The sequence below is a fragment of the Passer montanus genome, unplaced genomic scaffold (genome assembly GCF_014805655.1).
Source record: "Passer montanus isolate IOZ18808 unplaced genomic scaffold, ASM1480565v1 scaffold66, whole genome shotgun sequence".
NCBI lineage: Eukaryota > Metazoa > Chordata > Aves > Passeriformes > Passeridae > Passer > Passer montanus.
Genome location: NW_024371704.1, coordinates 289494 through 308052, shown reverse-complemented (window position 1 = coordinate 308052; position 18559 = coordinate 289494). Strand labels below are relative to the sequence as shown.

The following is an 18559-nucleotide window of genomic DNA, read 5'->3' as shown; positions in this document are numbered from 1 at the left end:
CGCGCCCGCGGCGCTGCCGGAGGGGCGGGCCCGGCCCCGCCCGGATCCGGCCCCGCTCTCCCGGCGCTGGAGCAGCGGGAAGCGGCCCGTGGGGGCGGCGGGATGGGGGCCGGGCTCTCCGTATCGCCCCCTCGCAGCCCAAAGGCGCGGCGAAGGGAGCCCACAGTTCCGAGGGAATGCGCGGAGCAGTCCCCACGCCCTTCCTCCACCGAGGGGGTTTCTCCCTAGCTAAAATCCCTGCCTTCCCCCTCTCCAGGGCTGAACGCACACATGGAACGCGATTTTGAGGAGAAATGTTTTGTGGATTCCGCTTTTTGTTGGAGTGTACCATCGCTCCCGAGCTCCTAGAGCTCCACCTGCAGCTCGCTCCCAGCTGTGCCTGAGCAGCAGAGCCCGCCCGGGCTCCTCGGGCGCTCCGGATCAGGGTACGGCCCTGGGAGCTCCGGATCAGGGTACGGCCCTGGGAGCAGCGCAGGAGTCTGCCTGCAGCCAGGTCACTGCCCCACAGCTCGCGCTTGAAGTCGGCTCTCTCTCAAAGATCAGTAAAAAAGGGAACGTGCAGGAACAGCAGAGCGTGCTAACTGGAGTCTTTCACATCCTGCACACTTCTGCTTTCCCAGGAGGAAGAGAGCAGCTCGCAGGCCGGAGAGCCGGTTCTGCCCGAGCTGTTAGCACCTGCCTAATCACAGAGCCGGGCTCGGCGAGCAGAAACAGCAACAGCCGCTGCTGCTGAGGCGGAAGAGCAAAGGCCGGCACTGCTTCCATCCTGACAGACCCACAGACACCAAAGCTGAGGCCTCACCTGCAGCACCAGGACCAAGGGCACGGCCCAAAGCCTCGAGCAGAGCAGCAGAACAGGTCTGCAAACAGCACAACACTGGCCCGACTCTTTTGAAGAACAAACTTTAACCTTTATTGACAGTAAACAAGGCTGTTCTTTCCAACAACAACCGCAGCAGGGTCTAGAACAAAGTACAACACAGAGACTGAGTTACTATAGGTGAGCTCTGAGCAGAATCACCTTTCTCTTAAAGGTATTACATACTTGTTCCTCACTATGGAAACTGGGGATTCTTTTTCTCCCCATTATTTACTAATGACTTGGCCATTTCACACCTCCCTCATGATGAAAATAAAAATTATTATAAGTCATCATCTCCCACACAAAACAACAGAAAAAAATACTGTAATAGGAACAATTAGGACTGCAGAGCCCATGCATCAATGGAAAACCAAATAATCACTCCACAAGGAAAGCACAACACATTTTGAGGCTGTTAAAACCTTACTGACTGAAAATGCTTCCAATCATAGGATTTGAATGTTTTGGGGATGAGTTTCTGCCCCTATCTGCAGTCCTGTGAAAGTCAGAGAGGAGATTAATATGAAGAATTTTCCTTTTTTGCAGGAAACCTGGCAGTGGCACTGCTAAGAGGTACCTAAAGCAAGCACAGCACCAAGCAAGGATGGAGAGACACCTCGCTGGAATTCCGGGCTGTGGTTTCAGCACCTTCAGCTTGCTGCAGCGCCACACCACCGTGCAAAGGGATCGGAGTGAGGAAACCACAAAACACAGCCCGATTGTGTCAGGTTTCAGACAGAAATCGTCAATGTCTGGATCCCGAACAGAGCCAGGGCTGGGATTTCTGGAAGAGAGCCTACACCAAGCCTGGCCGTTAGGTGTCAGCTGTGCACCGAGCACGGGTGACAGTGCCCTCCGCACAGCTCGTCAGCAAAGCAGTCCGGCTGGTGGAATCCAAAATACAGGGAGTTCTCACAACTCTGGGCCTGTAAGCCAAAGCTTAGAATTAAACACAGGAGTTGATTTGAGACCTTGGAAAAGGCTTCCAAACATAGCTGCTAGAAGCAAGAATGTGGATTTATAGTTTAAAACAGAGACGAGTTAAGAAAAGTTTAGAGTTTTAGATATAGAAAAAATAAAAGTAGTTACAAAGATAAACAAGGAGTTTAGAATGCAGTGCTGTGGGTTTGTGTATCATAACATGACTGGCTAAGAAAGCTTACATTGTAACAAGGGTCCCTAAGACAAAATATTTAAAAATTGGGTCAAGAACATAACTATCCTTGTTAAGAGTGTTTTATTGGTCAATAAAGCCTTAAAAAGTCTTATGACTAAAGGTCTTGTGACCTTCTGTACCATGCAGTAAAGATGTGAGCCAAACTCAACCTTCCTATCTATATGTAAGAATAATAAACTGCATCATGTAAAAACTCATTGAGGTCCCATCTCTAACTCATTTAAAATTCCTTCCAAGATCCCCATATTCCCTTAACCACCAGTTAGATACAATACAACCTGCTTTAGAGCTCCCAGTCCTTACAAACCCCTGCTCCAGTGGATTCACCCAGCACCTCCTGCCGGGCTGCATTCATCTAGTCAGGCTGCAGGGTGGGTCATTCCCTCAGGCTGGAATATTCACCTTTTTCAGTGCTTCTCCTGCTGAGAACACTTCCTCAGAATGTCAGAGGCCCTCTCCTCGATGGAACTGATGGCCAAGCCACTCAGGACACCTTTGTTCATTTTCCTCACCTCCTGCACAGCCCCCACAATTTCATTTCTGTGGGAATTGAGGAAATAACTGTTAACATCCCATTTTGTACCACATATTTAGCAGTAGTTATTGGCATTTAGCAACTGGGTATTGGCTCTATTACAAATCAGGGCTGAAAAGAACCCCAAATATCTCACCTGCTAAACCCTGGATGCTTTTCCTGAAGTCTCTTTATTAACTTGGTAAAGCTGCTCAAGTTCAGTGCATAAGGAGAAACAAAGACACCAGATGGGTTCACAGAGGAAGTTTTCTGCAGGGAATTTTCCCCAGGATCCTAGAATTGCATCAAAATAAGGAAAAAATGCATGGGTTAAGGGTTGTACAGGTAATACAACACCTCCTTCCTATGAATAAATATAAAATCCTAGACCCACAGAATGGTTTGGGTTGGAAAGCACCTTAAAGCTCATCTGATTCCTACTTTATTCTAATGAAGTAAAATAATTGGATCTAATTTATTTTAAATGAGATCCAATTACCATTTCCCAAAGGACCAGCGTGTTTAAAGGGAAATCCCCAAAGACACAAAATCTGTGTGGTTTATGTGAACAACACAGCAATTACTGATTTGCCCTTTACTCTCCAAGGACCAGGCTGAGCCAACACAAACCCCTGTTTGTATGTAGAGGTTTCTTAGATTCAGGCAAGAAAATCCAAGAGTCTCTTTCCCATCCATTACCCCAAAATCTTTCCTCTATAAAGCCACATGACATTTACACTAAAAAAAATGGTGTTACAAGATGAAAAATCTAGTTCAAATGGGGAAATTCCATATTGTCCTAGGATTAAGAAAAAAACAGCTGGAGTGTCACAGTTTGAGGCAGGGGCAAAGAATGGTGTTTTCACTCTTCTGCCACAAATTTATTACCAATATGTAATGCACTTTCCTATCCTAACAAAATTTTCTATCTATTAAATGTTATGTGACAAGAAGATTTAAAGCTCTTAGTCTGCCACACAAAGGAGTGTTAGCAATAATTACTTCCCTTTTGATTATCTCCAAGTAAAGAATGTGCCAGCTGTTGAGTAGGTGATTTCAGAGCAGGGCACTTGGTAGTAAATACAGAGTATGAAAGAAAGAAGCCTTAAAGAGGCAAGAAATTCCTACTGCAAATTAAGAACAGACCTACCTCAGGCACTGAGGGCTTTGGGCCACCTACAGGAACAGAAGAATGTTCCTTCCCACTCCCCACTATCTTCACTTCTAACAATAAATGTAAGAAAGCAAAGAGTTACTAACTGTTCTTGAGATGACATCTTTGGAGATTTTGGACAGCCCAGAAAGAAAACCTTAGAAGAAACTAAGGGAAAGAAGAGAACCTTCTAACAGAAAATGAATGTCCTGAGAAGCACAGCAGTTGTTTGTGGAACATCCTTTCCCTGGGTGTTTCCTGAGGTTTTAAGAGGCAGAGGAAACACAGCTCTGTAGTACCAGTGCTGAAGGCTGGTACAGAGAACCCCCAAGCTCTGTCTGCCTTCAACACCCTGGCACTCCTCACCACACCCACCACCGTGCCTCAAGTCTCCAAACACAAACCATTTGCATCACACTCTGCAGAGTCCAGCATGGGAAGGAAGCACAAAGAGGAGGAGGGGGAGAAAAAGGGAAAGATTCCCACCTATGTGATTGGCTGGGTATTTACAAATTTGAGTTCAAGCACTGCAGGTGAAGTTTTCAAGGAAAAACATGGGTGGATGAAAACAGCAGAGGGATTCACTGCTAGAGAATGAGAAAATCTGAAAACCCAGCTGGCGTTTATTCCAAGTTTACTTATGCTTGGAGAAGGAACAGAGCACTCCAATAATAAACACCATTATTTGGTTTATCAGCTTAAAGCACACAACTTTACCTCTTGAGTCAATCGAGTCTTGTTTTCCTTGTTGCTTTTTCATTTCTTTGCACATTACTGAAATATCTGCCACTGACAAGTCTTCCTTAGCATCAAACCAATACTCACTTCCTTCCTCATTTTTTACACAGCCTTGGCAGTTGGGATAAAATTCAAGTGTTAAAGTTTAAATCATGGTATGCTACATAAATGAGTATCAAATTTCTGTGCTGAAGAGGATTTCAGCTGCTTACATCTCTTGGTGTTTACATTTCAAAGAGATAACACTGCTAGTTTGGAATTCTAATTTAAGTAGAAACGTGTTTTTAAGATGTGATTAATATAGAGCTATTATTACTTATCAATAAATTGTGACAGCTGATATATAACTTCACAGAAAGGGCAGCTTGTTACCATATACAAGTTTTACACAGGGTTTCTTTCCTCCCCTGAGAACTCAGCTCACAAATAAAGGATTATTATTTTTATGAGGAGCAGATCACTCACCACGTTCCAGAGCCTGATCTTTAAGTTGCTCTTCCCACACCTCAGGGGAAGCAGAGTCACCTGGCTGATCACCAGCAGTCTGTGAGGTGTCCTACAAACACATTTCAGTTATAGCACAGCACTCCCACCTGACTGTAAGTTATTTTTCAGAATATCAGCCCACGAAGCAGGTGAATTTTAAAAAGTTAATTGCTGATCATCCTTAAGAACCCCCAGGTTATTTTATCTTGAAAGGGCAATTAAAATGGTGAACATATGAGCTGCATTTGCAAGCAGTGGCAGAGGATCCCAGGCTGAGAGCCCTGAAGACTCTGATCACATCTGCAGGTACCAAAGGAGAAAATACTTCTCAACATTACCATCTCCAAAACCCAGGAGTGAAGGATTCCCTACCATATTGACAGAAATCCCCTTTTCTCGCTGTTTTGGTTCTTCAAAGTCAGCTTTCCCTTCACCTGAAAGATCACTAAAACACAGCCAAGAATTTTCATACAAAATATGGGACAACAATTTTAAGTTCTACAGTAATTTAAATATTTCCAGAAACTCACAGTAAAATTAACACAATTAATAACTTTTGGCTTTTTGCATTATATCTTAATAGTTTTCTGTGTGATGTTCAGATGTATTCCTTACAATCTGAAATCTTGTGCAACTTTGACTATTTATAAAAGAAAACAACTGCCTTTACCTTTTCTTAATTAACTTCACTCATGCCTAACAGGAAACTTCAAGCAGTCTCTAGCATTTAACCCAATTCAGTAAAAACTTTCTGCCAAATTTGTTTTCATCTCCACTTACAGAAAGTCACTGGATGGGGTTCCTGAACGTGTTCTATCAGGTACCTGCCTGAAAAAAAAGTTATTTTTCTATCATTCTTCATATCTGAATGATAATCTTGGCAAAGCAGCTCCATATAATCTCTTAATGTTATCTACATGCTTAGTATTATCTCTGCTGGCAGCAAAGTCTTTTTGGGTTTTTGTGGTGGGGGATTTTTTGAGGTTTTTTTTGTTGCTTAGTGCCATTATAACTGGAGACAAAGATTTTTAGTAGTGAAAGCAGGGAACCAGGAAAGTAACCTGTAAATTGATAACTTTTACTATAAAGATAGTAAAGACACTCCCCGCTTCCCATACTAGAACACCACAGAGGAAAAATGCCCTTAAAATAAAACCTATGCTGATCTTTCAGCTAAACAGCCTGAAACAACAAGATGCATCCTGAAATAAAGAAATTATAGGCTTAACATCTTATAAAGTCATTCTTCAGTTAACTTCAAAAGTACAACAACAAATGAAAACTACTTACTCAGAGTAAAGATTCTTTCTTAAACACTGTCAAAAAAAAAAGAGAAAGATTTATCTATAATTCTCTTAATTATAAAACAATTTATATTAAAACATAAAACAGTTAAGAAATTACCTTGGAGGGGATGTAAAAGGAAGAGAGTGGGGAAAACTTCAGCTCAACTGACAGTGGTGGAAGTTCATTTAAAGGTATGCCCATGCTTATTTCCCTTCTGATATTGCTGTAATTGTTGTCCAGTTCATCCAAAACCAACAGCAGAGATGAATATAACTCAGCCTTTTTCTCACAGCTATTAAAATATGGGCAAGAAAGCAACATCAGTTTAGACATTTCATTCATTTTACAACTTTTATGCCCAAAGATTTTACAGGATTTAAAGATTCCTCTACATTATACTATATAGAATATGAATTAACAACTGTATTGTGCATCACTTGAGTTGTATTCCTGGGAAGAAAGGCATATTTTGGGACTGTGAACACCACAAAAAAAAAAGGTTTGAAATAAGACTTAGGGGTCCTCTGGACAACACCACTAATTATAAACACCCCCAGAAGCTATGGATAGGATCTACCAGTAGCATTCAGCAATCTTTGCCTGATAACCAGTTACTAATTTTATTTTAAAGGACATTAAAGCACGTGCCTCCCGAGACAGGTGTTCTCCTCCAAAGCCAGCTCATACACCTTCAGGCAGTGCTGGTAGCACATCTCATAATGGATGGCCAGGAGCTGCAGCTCTGCTTCAGTGGCTCTCTGCAGGACATTCTGACAGCAGCTGGATGCAGAAATATTCCCAGTTTGCTTGTTGGGATGTTCTGGCCTTTAAAATAGTAATAACAGTAACAGAATATTTATTTCGGGGCTTCAAAATTTTGTTTGTGGTGTTTTATTCTGAAGCAAGGAGGTTGCCAGAAGCTATTTCTGATAAGATTTAAGGAAAATCCTGTTTAGCCCATAATAATGATTGTAGCATTGCAATCAGTTTTATCAGAGGTGAGAACTGCACAAGAACCATCATAATTTTTACCCAAAAAGCGAAGCCTTAAGAACAAAAATAAATTTGGCAACACTGTAGATCTGCAAACACACTAATTTTGTTTCCACAGCCATGGAATAGTTTAGGTTGGAAAGGATCTCTGGAGGTCTGTAACTGCAGAACAAGGCTGCTCTGATCTTTGTTCAGCTTCAGGAAGTCTTCAGCTCACTCTTCTCACCTGTCCAGGAGGAAACTTTCCAGCAGAAACTGCTGCCCAGCAAGCTTTTAACACCATCAGTTTTGCCAAGCCACAGACCTTTTAATCATGGAAAAACCTCTGATCCAGAATCTCGATTTCCCAAACCAAGAACAACTCCTGACCCACCTGTCAGGGCCTGGCATCCAGTCACAGACAGACAGATGATCTTTGGATTCCTGCTTTTCAAAAAGAAAAAAAAGAAGTCAAAACTTGCAGATTAACACCCATGCAGACAAGTTAAAATGAACAGAAGTTCTATCAAACTGGTCAGGTGTCCCTTCTTGTTTTGTGTCAGTTACCTGCACGTGTGAGCTGAGAGCTCCTAAGGACCATTCCATGTTGGAAGCAGCATCCACGGAGGTTTGAGCCACGGGCTGAGTTCTGCTCATCGTGGTTACCTCAGTGCTCCCTGCCCTGGAGCAGACACAGCCCTGGGCACTGCTGCCTCTGCTCGCTGGGAGGGCAGCTCTGGGATCAGAGCCAGCATCCACAGCCACACCGGGAACGCTCTTCAGGGCTCCAGCACGCTCCGACCTCCCAGCCCCGGAGCTGCCACCACAGGATCCACCTGCAGCTTCCCTGCCAGCACCAGGGAGGGTTTCAGGGACTGGGGGCTGGGTTTCAGCACCCTCTGCAGTGCTGCTGGTGCACACGGCAGGTTTTTCACAGCTGCTGCAGCACGGGGGCTCTGCGTGCTTGCAGAGCTGGGCCTCTTCCCTGGGAGGCAGGGAAGGAATGTCCGGCTCCACTGCCACGCTGTGGGGGGGTCTTTGGATCTTTCCAGAATCTTCTGCCCCTGCTGTGATGCGGGGTGGCACTTTGTCACCAAGGAGTGGCGTGGCCTTCACCTCTGCAGCCTCTCCCTGCTCAGAAAGCTCGCTGGAGTTGCTCCTGTCCTCCTCGCACTCCTCGTGAGCACTGAGGTACTCCAGCTGAGAGTCCTCCCCTAAATCTGCTCCCAGGCAGGAGGTCTGAGTGAAGCAGCTCCTTCTGCTGCTGTCTTCCACTTCCATGGCTCCTCCTCCTCCTCCTCAGGAATCCACACCACTCACTGCCACTGCAACCTCTCAAAGTCACTGGTGTGGCTCTTCCCACCTTAAAAAAATTTAGAGAAGTTCAAGATGCTCCATAGTATACAGAAGGACAAAAAAATACATCAAATTAACCATCCTATTTTCACCTACTACAGTAGGTACAGGAATCCTACAGCACATTCCTAAAGAAATCCCAAGAGCTGATTTCTGAATTGGTGGAATCCCTGTGACATCATATAGCATGCAAAGTGTTCAAATAAATGTTCCTTATAGCAAGGAAGAGGTGAACTTTGAGCTCTGTGCCTCCCAAAAACTAAAAACCCCTTGGGTGTTGGACAAGGGGGAAAATCAAAGCACATTCCTCTTAATTCTGGGGAAGCAAGAAGAAACTTACCAGGGACAAATCCCTAAGAAAACCTGAGAATCTTTACAATCAGAAAGTTGCAAAGGAACACAGGAAGGTCATTTAGCAATAGAAGGAAGCTGGCCAATTCCCCAGACTAAAGCAATACACCTGCTCTGAATTTGCAGCAAACCCAGTTTGGTAACAAACACCAACAAAAAGCAGAGAGAAAGCATGCAGGGATGGAAGATGCTCTTTGTGAAGCTTGTTTCTTAGAAATATTGTCAATTCTTTTCTGCCTTCCCTCAGAAGCTTCCAACAAAGAAAGGAATACATAAAAACATTAGCCATATTTCTCAATAACGTCTGCTTTCTAAACCATTTAAATGACACATCCCAATTCCAGTCACTGTCTCTGACAGCCCTTCCCAGGGGGGTGGGGAGGAATAAGGATTAATATTCAAATGTTCATATATTCAAGCCTTGCACTATCCCAGGCTGCTCCAAGCCCTATCCTACCTGGTCTTGAACACCTCCACGGTTTAATTATACACTTCTACAGCTATTTTTGCCTCAAAAACATTGTCCTTTTTTACTACATTAACTTTACTTTCACCCCCTAGCTGAAGCCTTGAGCAACTCCGTGGAATTAAAAAGCCAAGCACCGCCAAAGCACATCCCAGATGCCTGCACAGAAATCACAGCGTTATTGTCGCATAGAAGCGACTTTTCCCTTGAGGACAGGAACCAAAACACCTCCACGCCCCAGCTAAGGCACAATAACCCCCCTATCGCTGCTAGTGACACGACCAAACGCCGAACCACAGCCGAGCCGGCTGAGGGCGGGGGAGCCCTGAGGGCAGCGCCCGCGGGGAACCCTCAGGCCGGAGAACGGCGACTCACCGCAGCTCCCGGGCCGGCTGAGGGCGGTCCCACCGCCCACACGAAGCCCGGGCCCGCTCCGCTCGCGGTCCGTACGAGGCCCCGGGCCCGCTCCGCCCGCAGCCCTCACGGCCCCGCCACACGCGCGCCCAACGCCCGCCGCCGCGCCCCGCGCTCATTGGCTGCGGCGCGCAGCGCTCCGACGCCTGATTGGCCGGAGCGGAGCCCGCTCCCGCCGCGGGCAGCTCCTCCCCCTTTCCCTCAGAAAGCGGGGCCGCCGCGTCCCTCCGCAGTCGGCGCTGTTGTGTTCCCTCAGACCCAGTACCGCCATAACACCCCAGAATCCCCGGTACCGCTGCATCCCTTCAAATGCAGGGCCGCGGTGTCCCCTTAGAGCCGGTGTCGCCATATCCCCTTAGAAGCAGTACCGCCGTATCCCCTCAAAGACCCTTTTCTCCCCTCATGGTCTCTTTCCCCTCACGGTTGCTCCTCTCCCCTCACGGTCCCTTTTCTCCCTTTGCGGACCCTTCTCTCTCCTCACGGACGCTTCTCTCCCTTCACAGTCCTTATGTCCCCTCACGGACCCTTCTCTCCCTCCATGGTCCCTTCTCTCCTCTCACAGTGGCTTCTCTCCCCTCACAGACCCTTCTCTCCCTCCATGGTCCCTTCTCTCCCCCCACTGTCCCTTCTCCCCCCTCACGAACCCTTCTCTCCCCCACTGTCCCTTCTCTCCCCTCACGAACCCTTCTCTCCCCCCACTGTCCCTTCTCTCCCCTCACAGACCCTTCTCTCCCTCCATGGTCCCTTCTCTCCCCCCACTGTCCCTTCTCCCCCCTCACAAACCCTTTTCTCCCCCCACTGTCCCTTCTCTCCCCTCACGGACCCTTCTCTCCCCTCACAGACCCTTCTCTTCCTCCATGGTCCCTTCTCTCCCTCCATGGTCCCTTCTCTCGCCCCACTGTCCCTTCTCTGCCCTCACGGACCCTTCTCTGCCCTCACGGACCCTTCTCTGCCCTCACGGCTCTCCCGCCGCCGAGCACTGACAGACCAAAGCACAGCCGGCAGGGAGGAAGTGCAGCAGCTCTTGTACGGCTGCCACAGAATCACAGAATTATCCTGTGCTGCAAGGATCATGGAGTCCAATCCCCGGCCCTGCTCAGGACACCCCACTAATCCCACCCTGTGCCTGAGAGCATTGACCAAACTCTGGCAGCTCCTTGAACTCTGCTTTGGGGCTGTGATTATTGGCTGGGGAGCCTGTTCAGTGCCCAACCCACCCTTTGAGGGAAGAACTTCTAATATCCAGCTCTAACCTCCTCTGGCACACATTAAAACCTACCTGAAAGTTTCCAGCCTGAAGGAGCATGTTACAGGAGCACAGACAAACCTACCTGCCACACAGGTCCATGTTACTTGTGCAAGGGGCTCTGCTTCTTCATTAAAACACATGTAAAGGTCATAACGAAGTGTGTAAAACATCACTCAGTTACCTAAAATTAACCTTCAGAGACATACAATGGTTTAGAGCACCTAAAGTGAAGACAAGCACTACACTCCTGCCCAGTCTCTTTCATGTAAGTGACAGCTTTGGCAACACATCAGGGCAAGAGGACATTTAATACTAAAATAACATATTTTTAATGAACCAAGCTGCCTCTTGTTGTGAAGGAGTCTTCATGAAGGATTTTTCCAGGGAAAGCTACTGTGTGGATTACCTCTATGTTCACCATAAATAAAAGTGGAGAATTAATCCAATTTGCAACATCATTGAAATTTCTCCTGATGGGGGACTGTCCCTGTCCTCCCCAAGAGCATCTGGCCATTAAAATGTCAAAATTTGGAGGTGTATGTGCACTCTGACACCAAAAATGTTGATAACTGGAGGTTATGTCTCACACCAGGGTCCTCAGTCACACAAGCCCCTGAATCTGTACATTTCCCAGCCAGTGTTGCTCATGTTCTGTGTGATCCTGCAGCAACGTGTTGAAAAGGAAAATGAGCTGCTACACCCACATCGCCCTGAATTTTCTGTGTTTTCCAAGAGAACTTGTAACATCAGCATGGACAGACCACTCCATAAAAACTACCCAAACAAGTGACATTTTATTGGCGAGTTCTGCTCATAATGAATTTCCTTTTCCACGCTCACACCTCCTAACAGAGCGACTGGGAGAGGGGGAAAAAAAAAACCCAACCAAAACAAAACCAAAACCATTTTGGGTAACATTCCATTTGCAAGCGATAAAAATCACGTAACATTTAAAAATAAAACAGAAGATAACAAATTGAAACAGAAGTTGTAGGAAAACCCATCCTGGTTCCCCCAGGAGCTGTTCCTCGCCCGGCTGCCGCCACCTCGGCCCCGCTCTCAGGGTACCGAGGTGCTCTCGTTTGGAGCTCAAATAATAGGACTGGGACATGTGCTGTGATCACCGTTCAAAGCCCTGTTGTTGTACATTCTTCACAGAAAAACAGAGAACAGTTTGCAGTAAACCAACCAGTTCTTTTTCTTCCCTTATTCTAACGCTAAGTCATACTGAAAGTCGGGGTGGGGGGGGAAATGTGGCTTCAACATTCACCTACTTTATCACACACAAAGGTTTCTACTAAGAGCATATCCAGGTTGAAATACACATCTGATTTCCGTCATGAGGTTGATGCTTATGGGGTGCGAGATGAAATCTACTTCAAAATTATAAACACATCCCTTTTTTATGAACAAAGTGTTGTTTTTTTTGCCTTTTGGACCAACGCTTGGTTGCTGGGTTGTTTCTCCTGAGCAGCTTTCACTGCTGCCACAAATGAAATGATGACTGGTGGCAATCACACACCTTACCATTGGTAAGATGTCATATTTAGCACATTTGTTTGCATTCTGAAAATCCCTTTGCTCGTTTTTTTTAGGCCCCCGAGGCTTTGTACACCAGAAATTACACAAGTCATGCACAGAAAATTGTAAATTGGTATCCACAGCCATTTTGAGGTATTCCACAAGAAACCTGGCTCTGCACCTGAATGTTCCTCTCAAAAACAATTTAAAAAACCCCAAAAGCCCAAAGCCCTAACTGGAGTGGAAATTCAATTTTAAAAGACTCCTTCCAACCCCATTTCACCACATTTCATCAACAAGGACATAATTCCCCAGGGGCATAAAAAAAAAAGCCTTCTTCATCCTTTTCCTGGAATAATAATTTCAGTACTTCATTCCTAAATTTTCCTTGTGCACTTGGAAGAGATGAAGACGAGGGTGTTGCTTCCTAGCCAAACCAGAGAAACACATTCAGACAGAGGATTTGGTTTACTGAATTTGTAAAGGTGCTCGAGGAAGATACCAGCGATCCCTGTGCGTTGGGAATAGCAGCGGTTCCTGCTCTAACCTCCCGCCTGCGAGGAGGAGGCTGGGGAAAGACCTGGACTGCAGGGTCTGAAGACCAAGTTAGGAAGAAATGTGATCTCCTGGGCGTGGATTTGGCTTGGTAGAACATCTTGAGGCAGGCACGGCCGCTCCCGAGGGGCAGGAGACGCCTCTCCACCGCGTGAGCAGACGGCAGAGGGACTGGCATTCCTGTTAGGGCTGAGGTGGGACGGGCAGCTTTGTTCCTGGGCTAGCTGCTGCTCTCCTTTGAGTAGTACATTCAGAATGAGTTCCGATGAACCAGAGCTGTAGTGCCAGTCATGTGTCATTTTTACACACGCAAGAATCGCCTGCAGCACCTCCCCGGGTCACGCTGTTCTGCGTGAGGAGTGGAAAACCTCCGCAGCGATCCTTTCAGAAGGAAAGAACTCGCTACTTCCGTAGCTGTAGAAAACACATAGGCAGTAATATTTTCTAAAGTGCTTCTTTACTTAGCAGTTATTCCTTTAAAAATCAGACTTGTATTTTGTAGCGGCATCGTTTCCTAGTAGGTCATGGACCAGTAGATAGTTTCTGATGTAAAAAACCCATTACATATTTTGTTTTAGCAAATGACACTTGCTTTGATAAATGCACCAAAGAGAGTGACCCAAGTGCAAACCCCACCATTTCTGAAAACACGGCCTTATGCTGGTTTATTAATGCAACCTTACATCCTTTAAAAGTCATTTACTTCAACTCCAAGAGCAGGGATTAAATAATACAAATAAAAATCGAAAATTCAATGAAGCTATTGCCTATTTACCCTGAAATAAAAGAGTCTCACGATTCTACTGGTGCAAAAATCCCTCCAAACACATTTGTTTTATTGGCAAAGTCATTTAAGGTCACTTTTGCTTCCAAGACCATCTTCTTCCATGGTTTCCACTGAAGGAGTTTTGCTTTGTAATGGCTTGTGGTTCCACAGTGATTTGTAAATGAAAAACCTACTATGAATAACTCTACCGTAGTCACTAAATTACAGATACTGTCATGAGAAAAGTCCCAAACTTACAGTGTTTGTTTTAAAATTTTCAGCAAGACACAAAAATTCCAGTCAAAGTGTTTTTCTTTGAGTGCCATTTTAAACGGCAGTAAATGGCTGCTGCGCCCTCTGGATGGAGAATTCCATGTGCTTCTTATGTGTAGTACTTCGAATGTCCCCAGAGCTCGGCGTGGAAGGGCTCCCGCGGGCACGGCCACTTGGATCAGCTCCTCCTATGGATGTAGTGCGGCAGGCTGGGATCTGCGCGGGGAGACGCCGGCTGGGAGGCACGGAGCAGGTGTTGGGGTGGCCTGGTCTCAGAAGGCGATGGCACGAAGCGTCCCGGGCAGCAGGACGCAGAAGCGGCGGCGGCGTTCCGGTTCCGAGTAGCGGTGGCTCCCGTGGGACGGGGTGGCTATTGCTGGGACAGCAGAGCGCTCCGGTTGGCCTTCATCTTCTCCAGCCGCTTCACCAGGTGGCCATTGCTGACCTCCAGCTCCTCCGTTTTGTCCAGTGCTGAACGAAGCTGAAGGAAGGAGGGAAGGAAGCAGAAAAACACCGTGACTTTCACCGTGTTACCCCTTTGCGAAGGCAAAGCAAGGTTTGTAGCTGCCAACGCTAACCGTCCACATTAACTTGGAACATAAAGGAGCTGAAAATTCCTTCAGCACAGTTAAACTGCTTTGCAGGCCACACACACTGGTGTTGAAGCACACTGCCCAGGGTATTTACAGAATGCTGAACAAACAAGGCCAAGGTAAGAAGAAATGTGGTCTCTCAAGTCTGGATTTGGCTTGATAGAACTGTATGTTTTGAGGCAGTCAGCATGGACAGAAGGTTACTCCCGTGGAACGGGAGATTCCCAGAGAATCACAGAATTTCTCTCAATCCAGAGGCATGAGGCTCTGGGTGATGTACACCTGTCTCACTGCTCAGCTTTTGTGTTTCTGGTTCCTAGAACTCTATCCCCAGCTGTGACTCAGAGCCTCAGTCTCCAGTAAAACCCACCAAGGGATCGGGGTAGGGAGAGAGAGCTGGGCTGCACAGAACAATATTTATAGGCAGCAAAGCAGAAGGAGTATTTAGAACAAGCAAGGAGCCATACTGGAAAAAAAAAAAAATCAAGGAGGCAGTGAGAAAGAAGCTGATAAAAGTATTCAGGCTCTACGGAGACAGAGGCACGGTCAGAGTCTGTGGACAGCCACACCACCCCAAATTGGCCTGAATGGATTGGCAGGGCAAGGAAAACAGGCTCACAAAGAACAGCTCACATCCCTTTAGCAAATCAGATTAGGAAGGAACAGTGAAAAGGCAGTGGGAGCTCACAGCCATGACTGTTCCTCCAGTTTTAGTGCTGAAAATGTGGTTGCACATTTAGGAGGAGTAACTAAAGCAATAAAGCAATTAGATGCTTATTCCTTGCTGTGCCAAGAAGAGTTGTTCCTCCCCTAGAACACCCAGGGAAGCAGGTTTCCCCCACGTGGAGCAGGCTGAGCTGTGACAGCTTGCAGGTGGAGTTACCTCTCTCTGCAGTTTGCGTTTCTCTGCCTTCAGTTCATCCTCTACTCGCTCAGCATTCTCAGCAGCAGTTTTGTACCGGGCTACCTGGCCTTCCAGTCGTATTACCTGAGGGGAAGGCAAAGGCTGGGAATCAGAAGCTGTACTGAGAAGTAACTCTGAAGATTTACTCTTCCACTAGTACTGAGGGAATAACCAGAGAGATGCTAACTCCTCTTTGATAAAATAAAGGCATATTTTCAGGGGGAAAACAACACCAAGGAAGCCTGGCAGCAGTAATTTACTGCTGACCTTTTGCACATATCCATATTTAATATGCTTCCAGCAACAAAAAATACAGCCCATTGACTAAATTTCTCTTAGCAAGAGCATTGCTGATGTACCCTGGAAAAGAGCAAACAATCAAAATGGAACAGCTGTGTATAAACTCCATCTCTAGCATATCACATGCTGGGAACCACTTAAAACCTGTTGACAGCTAGGCATAAGGAAGCGTTCAGTAGAGTCCATCAGGTACTTTTGTCTTTGACCATTCTTCCTTCAGTACAGAGGAATAATATATTCCTTCTTCCCCATACATAAATGTCATAGTGGCCCTCATGCTCCAACACTCCCGTTTCTTATTTTAAGGGAAAATCACAGTAAACATATTTTCATTTATCATTTATCAAAACACACTTTTTCTTTGTATTCTCACCATGTCTGAACAAACAGAACAAGCCAAAAACTTACATTCTGCTCCAATGCTGTTATCTCTTGCTCAGACTTTGCTAGTTTAAATTTGAGATCACTGATCTGTCTGTTGGCATCTCCTAGAAGAATCGCAGATTTATCAGAGATGGCAGAACAAGCGTGAACAGTTTCTAACAAGTCTGTGGTAAAATTTCCATGCATCAGGGATCCACGTGGGGCAGCAGGAGAGTAGTTTTCTCCTCAGGTGCCCAGCAGAGAGGCACCATTCCCAGCCCTGCCTGATTCCCTGCCAACCACTCTGAAGGCAGAATTAATCTGAACTCCCCCCAGCTCAACAGAGATTTCCAACTGCAATCTTAAACAAAGGCTCCTAATTCCCTCACCTCTGTAGAGGTGCATGGCTGCTCCCAGGCCAAAGCTCCCTTTGGAGCTGAAGCTCATTCTTATTCAGAGCCATGTGCTTGTTATTGAACTGATACATTTTCTCACTCACATGCAGGGCACAAAATTCCCTTAAAATCAAAATACAGCTCACTTTGTAGGTCAATCATGTGCATATCTGTCCCGTTCTCCAGAACTTCATCTTCGGACTGTGTATTTTCCATCTTGCCATTCCTTTGCTTTTCTTCCAGTTGTCCCTTTAATTTTTTAATCTGAAGGGCAGAAAATAGTTATTAAAATCACTAAGGGAAATTGTGGCTCAAATTCACTCTAGCATTATAAAACAAATTATGTATTTTTTAAACACAAATTCCAAAAAATCTTCTGTTACAAAGCAACATCTTAGAAATCATTTTGGCAAATGACTCATGGTATTTTACACATCAGTGCTTATGTACAAGTTCAGGATCAAAACAATGAGTGAAAAATGACTGGTTTATTAGAAAAGCCATAAATCTTCCGCAGGCACATTCATGTAAAACATTCTCAAAAACTCCCAAAGCTGTGTTTGGTTGCGTGCGAGTCTCAAGGCCGAGGTCACTGAGCATAAATGAAAGCACAGAGTGTCCTGCAGGGCAGCAGATCAGCTGAAGTTTTCTGAATAAGCTTTGTAGCCACTGTGGAATACCATGGTACCAGCAACAATTCCTTTTATTGCTCTTTACCCATCTGCAATTCCTCCAACAAACCTTTCCAAAAGGCCCATTTACCCACAGACCCAGTAAGGGGTCTACAAAAAGGGTCTTCTACAATTTCTGAGCCATGCCTGGTTTCCCTTGGGCTTGGCCAATCTGAAGGTTTATTATTCAGAAATAAGAGGGTCATATCTCCCATGTATCCTGAGTTAACACATGGGGGGAATGCTTTGGAGGAAGAACAGAGTGGCCAGCAAGCAGCAAGTCCTCAGCAAGAGCAACCAGACAGCAGCACTGCTGCCGTATACCTTGTGTTTGGGCTATTTTTGCTTCCTTAATCCTTCACTTGCCCTGTGATTACCTGGTCTAGCAAGGTCTCCCGTTCATCAATGAGCTTTTTCAGCCTGTCTGGAAGAGAAAAGGGAGAGTTCAGTGCTGGCCGAGCCAGCGGCGCACGGGGAGCGCATCAGAGACACGAGGCTGACCCGCCCGGGTTAGTGACTACTGAAGGGGGAGTTAGGGCACGTACCACAGGACACGAGGCCCAGCGGGGCTGGGAGGGGGCTGCAGCCAGGGCACTTATGGCATTCTCACAGAACATGCTTGTCCCAGCAGTAGCAGCAGCCAGCTGCATGCAAAGAGGCTAATCTTCTACGTTAGGTTAGCATGCAAGAACTCTAGGGTCAAGCACAACTGCAACACAAAATCTCACAGGTCTTGACAGTTTAACACAACGACAATACTGTAAACACCTATAATCACATTCTCAGCACTTTAACTCTTCCCTTCTTTTACATGGCAGTGACATTTCAGCTCCAATATTATGACCAGAAAAAAACATTTGCCCGTCAAATTATTTGTGTTTTGCACGCAGCAGTCTGGTAAAACTCTGTTTTCTCTTCAGATTCAATTCTCCAGGTCAAACATCAAGAGGCAATGGACAATCTGCACCAACTGTTGTGCTACATTTGGACTTGGAAGTGCTACAGATCAGCACATGGGTTTGTGCAGCTTTCATTAATAAAGTGCACTCTACCCAATGAGACAGCTGGAAAAAAGAACTACAAAGTAAGCAAACAAATCACTTCATTTTTTCTGTCCCCATTAAGGGCTGCAAAATGTGAGAGCACATTTTCTTACCACCCAAATGACCTAAATGATTAATTAACAAGCTCAG

The 18559-nt window shown here is 45.9% G+C and overlaps 2 protein-coding genes across 8 annotated transcripts in view; both read right to left on the bottom strand.

Annotated features, from left to right (window-relative positions):
* Positions 1–937: 937 nt before the first annotated feature.
* On the bottom strand, positions 938–9853 carry RBM44 (RNA binding motif protein 44). 5 transcript variants are annotated; one of them, XM_039728677.1, is made up of 14 exons: positions 9738–9853; positions 7757–8552; positions 7584–7636; positions 6866–7042; positions 6335–6509; positions 6221–6246; positions 5711–5758; positions 5303–5375; positions 4910–5000; positions 4424–4555; positions 3704–3777; positions 2711–2847; positions 2442–2579; positions 938–1788 (listed from the first exon to the last, which is right to left on the bottom strand). In XM_039728677.1, exons 2-13 carry the CDS (start codon positions 8468–8470, stop codon positions 2447–2449), a joined length of 1833 nt encoding a protein of 610 aa, XP_039584611.1. In that variant the 5' UTR covers positions 8471–8552; positions 9738–9853; the 3' UTR covers positions 938–1788; positions 2442–2446. The 5 variants fall into 5 exon arrangements, with proteins under 5 accessions (XP_039584611.1, XP_039584614.1, XP_039584612.1 ...); XM_039728680.1 differs by having other exon boundaries at positions 4424–4495; XM_039728678.1 differs by having other exon boundaries at positions 7584–7633.
* Positions 9854–11800: 1947 nt separating this feature from the next.
* Positions 11801–18559, bottom strand: part of LRRFIP1 (LRR binding FLII interacting protein 1) — a 103356-nt gene continuing 96597 nt past the window's right edge. For all 3 annotated transcript variants that reach the window (XM_039728716.1, XM_039728720.1, XM_039728719.1), the window contains 5 exons: positions 17744–17790; positions 16842–16959; positions 16346–16425; positions 15617–15721; positions 11801–14621 (listed from right to left, as the gene is read on the bottom strand). In XM_039728716.1, coding sequence (XP_039584650.1) covers positions 14511–14621; positions 15617–15721; positions 16346–16425; positions 16842–16959; positions 17744–17790 — 461 coding nt within the window. In that variant the 3' untranslated portion in view covers positions 11801–14510. The remainder of the gene's footprint in view (positions 14622–15616; positions 15722–16345; positions 16426–16841; positions 16960–17743; positions 17791–18559) is intronic.